At 35.0% G+C, this 5,523-nt stretch overlaps 1 protein-coding gene across 1 annotated transcript; it reads left to right on the forward strand.

The window, feature by feature from the left end:
• The first annotated feature begins 232 nt into the window (after positions 1 to 232).
• On the forward strand, positions 233 to 3,485 carry LOC120085016 (B3 domain-containing transcription factor ABI3). Its single transcript, XM_039040834.1, has 6 exons — positions 233 to 1,930; positions 2,108 to 2,200; positions 2,298 to 2,398; positions 2,489 to 2,535; positions 2,657 to 2,733; positions 3,342 to 3,485. The coding sequence occupies exons 1-6, from the start codon at positions 233 to 235 to the stop codon at positions 3,483 to 3,485; spliced, it is 2,160 nt and encodes a 719-aa protein (XP_038896762.1).
• The last annotated feature ends 2,038 nt before the right edge of the window (positions 3,486 to 5,523 follow it).

The raw sequence follows: 5,523 nt of genomic DNA on the forward strand, positions 1-5,523 counted from the left end.
TCACTTCTCTGCCAAAAATAATAATAATAAAAACCCTATCTTCATTAATATCTGAAACCAACAGAGGAAGTTTGTTTTTTAAAAACCAGCCCACAGAAATGGAAAACAGGGTTTTGTACTAAAAGTTTTTATTTTTTTTCCCTTTCCAATTTGGGTTTGCTTAGTTTTGATCATTTTGTGGTCATTTGTAATTAGAAGAAAGTTTTGGTTTTTAGAGAAAAGAGAAAAAAAAATGAATGATCTAGTGGAATTTCATTCTCAAGATTTGCATGCAGGGTTTGTAAATGAACAAGAAGAAGAAATTATGGATCATACACAGATCTGGCTTCATGATCAACAACAACAACAACATCAAAATCATCAAAATTTTCTGTCTGATAATGATGATGATACTTTGATGTTCTACTCTGATTTCCCTCCACTACCTGATTTTCCATGCATGTCGTCGTCTTCGTCCTCGTCGTCAACTCCCGCCCCGGTTAAAGCTGCGGCTTCGTCCTCCTCGTCGTCCTCGTCATCCTCCGCTACTTCATGGGCAATTTTGAAATCAGATGGTGATGAAATTACCGAAGAAAACAACAAATTATCATCGCCTCCGGTAGCAGAGACCGGGTTCAACGGTGGCGATTGTACCGACGATATGATGATGGAGACGTTTGGTTACATGGATTTACTCGAAGACAGCAACGAGTTTTTCGATCCGTCGTGTATATTTCAGAATGAACCGCAAGAACAACAAGAAGAACAAAAACAAGTAGTAGTAAAAGAAGATCGAGAGGGTTTGGAGGATTTGCAATTGGAGAGATTTGAAGAAATGGAAATAGAGGATTTGATGATGATGCATGGCGGCGGTGAGAGTAAGGATAATAATTATGATAATGGAGAGAAATTACAAAACGACGTCGTTGAAGAAGAAGATATGGCGAAGGTGTTTTTGGAGTGGTTAAGGAGTAATAGAGAAACGGTTTCTGCTGATGATTTGAGAAATGTTAGAATTAAAAAAGCCACCATTGAGAGCGCCGCCCGGCGACTCGGCGGCGGCAAGGAGGGAATGAAACAGCTTTTGAAGCTTGTTCTTCAATGGGTTCAAACAAATCATCTTCACAAGAGGAAATTAAAAGATCTCACTATTGAAACTGATACCCATTTCTTAGGGTTTCAAAATAACCCTAATTCCACCTCCAACCTCCCTTGGATCCAGACCCCGCCTCCGTTACTGCCTCCGCCGTTGTATTCTCCACCTATGCTCGGGTATGTCCCGGCCACGAGTGGGGATGCGTATGGTGCTGGCCGGGGTTTTTCCGATCATTACGGCCAGTTACTCGACTCCTCATTGTCCTGGAGTAATAATAGTAATAATAATAATAATAATTTTTCAGGACAGTTTGGACTACCCCCATCGCATTTTAATTCATTTGTTGATAATTTTGCGGCGGGCCCTCCTTTGCCACCGCCGCAACCACCAGGTTTTGCGGCAGGGTATGGCGGAGGGCATCAGTTCCCATATGTGGGTCAATATTTTCAAGGGCAGGGTGGTGGTGGTGGGGGCGGCAGCGGCGGTGGTGATACTAGTTTGGTTAGGTTGGATTCATCGGCGACAAAGGAGGCTCGGAAGAAGAGAATGGCGAGGCAGAGGCGATTCTCGGCACACCATCGCCACCATCATGGCGGGCACCATGGCAACAGCCACCAAAATCAACATCCGACTCAGATGAATCCTAATGCTTCAGATCATTGCAACATGGCTACAACTGCTCAGCCCAATTCTGGAAACTGGGTCTACTGGCCCTCCCCCACTGCCGGGGGGGCCTCTTCCACCACATCGTCTGGATTTCCAGTGGACTCGCCGCCTGTGCATGCTGTCGATCGGTCGAATTCTTCCCAACAGAATCAGAACTATTCGCCGCGAATCCCATCGGACCGTCGACAGGTAATTGGATTTTTAGCCTGTTAAGTTAAATTAAACGTTGAGTTATTGAACTTGTATCATTTATTTAGTTCTGTACTTATTAAACACAAAATTAAAATAGTCTGATTCATTAAATCTTCCATTCTTGAATTAATATATGGATGATTAGTTACATTTGATGTTGAATGTCATTCTTAGGGATGGAAACCAGAGAAAAATTTGAAATTTCTTTTACAGAAGGTTTTGAAGCAAAGTGATGTGGGCAATTTGGGGAGAATTGTATTACCAAAGGTATGAAAAAAAGAAAAAGAAAAAGAAAAACTGTCAAATTATTTCTCTGAAATTTGTCGTCAATCAAATCGAACTCAAATGTAGTATTTTATTTCAGAAAGAAGCAGAAACCCATCTCCCAGAATTGGAGGCAAGAGATGGGATTTCAATTGCCATGGAAGACATTGGAACTTCAAGAGTTTGGAATATGCGTTATAGGTAATGTAATTTTTATTTATTTTTTATATATATATAATATATTAAACCCTTTTCATATTTTTTAATTTTTTATATTATTGTTAATTATAGGTATTGGCCAAACAATAAAAGCAGAATGTATCTCCTTGAAAATACTGGTATTGTAAAATGTAACCTACATCTCAATGATGAGATCATATTTTTGAAAAATGAGAATAAATAATTTTCTTCCTTCATGAAGGGGCATTTATTTAGTTCTGTTTTTTATGCGAATTTCAGGGGACTTTGTAAGAGCCAATGGACTTCAAGAAGGAGACTTCATTGTCATTTACTCAGACATCAAGTGTGGGAAATATGTAAGTAATTTCATTGAAAATTATTTCAAATGGTAAAATTGCTGAAAATATTTACAAAATATAGCAAAATTTTAGAACTATTCATGATAGACTTTTGTTTATCAGCGTCATGATAGTTTTAAAATTTTGCTATATCTTGTAATTTTGATTTATTTTTCTATATTTAAAAACAACCCTAATTTCATTTTTTTTTAAATAATTAAAATTTTTCCTTTTGGTTTATGTAATTTCCAAATTAATCTATGTACTTTCGAAAGAATCCCCAAGGAACAAACCTATTAGCTAAAGCTTACGGGTTTTCTTCGAGTGAGTTCAATATAGAAAAAAAAAAATAGATTGCACCAATCTCAACATGGGTCCTCTTTTGTTGCATAGTAAAGAAAATAACAATTCAATTTTTTTTTTTTTTTTAAAAAAAGTTTGCCATCTGCTAAATTTTAATTGGATAATTATCTAGACTGCATAAAGATGAGTGAAATAGTACTAAATATATGAACTCTTAATTGAAAGAACTCCATTTAAAGCGGGAAAAGTAGAATACCAAAATAAGATTTGAGACTTATATTTTCTTTTACATCCATAACGATGGAACAAATAATGTTCAACAGATGATTCGAGGAGTGAAAGTACGGCAACCGGGGTCGAAACCCGAGAGCAAAAGGTCAGGAAAATCGCAGCGAAGCCATACAACCGGGGCTGGTAATGGGTCGTCACCTTCGCAAACGACTGCCCCAACCCCGAAGAGACGTTAAAGAAAGTAAGAGAGAGAAAACCCATTTCTCTCCTGTGTTTAAGGAAGTGAATTGCAACAAATGTAGGGATGGATTTGAAATGTTTCCATCAGCTTTTTCTGATTCTGTTAAAGATTTTTAAGACTTGAGAGCCATTGGCCACTGCATGAAGAACAGAGATAAAGGCAACCATACGTATATATATGAATATATAACTATATATATATGTGGGAAATGGTGAAAGAAGAGAGGATTTTGCGTTATTGAGAAGCTTTTTTACTCTCTTTTTATGGTCAACAAAATTACAGAGATAAATGTGATGTAATAATAATGAAATGGTGAGGGATAATTGGGATGTATTTTGATAGGTTTGTTGGTAATTAAGGTCCTCTTAGCTTTCAATTTGTACCATATACAATATTATTGTTAATTATTATGTGGCCTTGTAATGTATACTTTATGTGGCTTATAAGTATGAACAAAAAGAAAAAACACAATGCTATTACAACTGTCTGATAATTTTTGTTTGTGACAATATATATATTTATATGAAAATTTTACTAATTTATAGGATTATTTCTTAATTAATTGAAAATATCCCATTTCGTCAATTTCACTCTATATTATAATGTATATCATGTCATATCAAAAGATTCATTCTGCATGAATGAAATAAGGAAAAGAACATGTAAAAATACAGAAGTTATAAGTAATTTGTTTGTTGGGCTCGTCTCATCTGGTGGGATGTAGAGTTGAGTTGTGTGCAGAGTGAGGTTAGGTAAGAGGTACGTAGTAAGTTGTTTCATGTCTTCTAGTGTGCTTTTATCTACTATATCTGGCAGGAGTATAATGGGTCGGTCAAGGACGTTCTCTGCTTTGTTTCATCTTATTGTCTATATGGTTTGTATTCGTGCTATTTCTTGGTGGCTTGACTTTCTTGGTCTTATTTAGTTTTCCTTGTGGGTTATGTTTTTCTTCATTTTGTTTTTGTTGTTGGTCTTTGTTTTGTTGTTGGCTCTAATTGTGGGGTTTTCTTTTTTTGCTCTCTGTTCTTTGTCTTATGCTCTGGTGGACTATGATGTTTTGCATTTGGTTTGGTTTTGTTTATGTCTGAGTCCTGTCTTGGCTTTTGCTTGTTGCCTTAATCCTGGACTGTGGATCCTCTTGTTGTTGTATAATTATATTACCTATTCAAAAAAATATTTTTTTTTCCTTTTTTTTTAGACGAAGCATTGGAATGGATTAATCTGCTTTTGTGTTTGTACTACAATTTGCTAAAGCTAGTAAATGAATATATATACTAAGAATAAAAATAAATTCAATACATAAAACAGCTTCAAGAAAGTGATGTGTAAAAATGAGGTGAGTGCTATTTTCTATCATTGTTACTAATTGAAGGAAGAAACAACCAAATTTTGATGGTTACATTGCATGTAGTCTAATAAATATACGCAAGATTAAATGCTTGATGGAATTATCCTTGCTATTCGGTAGGGTTTTATCCGCCCAAGCATTTTATTTGTTGAAGAGAAATTAATTCAATTTGGAGGTATTATGTGAAATGAACGTAGTTTAGTTGACATAAAATCTATATTATCCACTTTAAGGTCAAAATTTGAATTCTTCCATGATCCCACGCCATATATTGATAAAAAAAAAACAAAAAACTGCAAACATCATGTATATGTTTGAAGAAAATATAAGAACGAACAAAAGATTATAAAGTATTTAAATTATCAAATAACATTAAAATTTCTTATATTACTTCGCATTCTCTCGGCTGGGTTTCAAAAACATTATTTGGAAATATAAATTGCACAAATATTGAATGCGTAGTATAAAAACCTTATGGAAAAAAATATCTTTCTGTCCTTAAGTTTTGGGTTTAGCTTCCATTTAGTTTCTAATTTTCAAAAGGTTAGGTCATTCGATGATCATTTTGTTTTTACTTTTTGGTTTTTTAATTTTTAGTTTTAAACTTTTGAAAACCAAAATCATACATGTCTGATATTTGTTTCCAAAAAAATGGAAAACTTATTTGGTAACTAGTATGGGACTT

The sequence above is a fragment of the Benincasa hispida genome, chromosome 9, assembly GCF_009727055.1.
Source record: "Benincasa hispida cultivar B227 chromosome 9, ASM972705v1, whole genome shotgun sequence".
Lineage (NCBI taxonomy): Eukaryota > Viridiplantae > Streptophyta > Magnoliopsida > Cucurbitales > Cucurbitaceae > Benincasa > Benincasa hispida.

Bases quoted from the DNA above. Each gene is read 5' to 3' on its own strand.
- LOC120085016 (XM_039040834.1), top strand. From the start codon at position 233: ATGAATGATCTAGTGGAATTTCATTCTCAAGATTTGCATGCAGGGTTT. The intron at 1,931-2,107 runs GTAATTGGATTT...TGTCATTCTTAG, and splicing joins TCCCATCGGACCGTCGACAG to GGATGGAAACCAGAGAAAAA. The intron at 2,201-2,297 runs GTATGAAAAAAA...ATTTTATTTCAG, and splicing joins GGAGAATTGTATTACCAAAG to AAAGAAGCAGAAACCCATCT.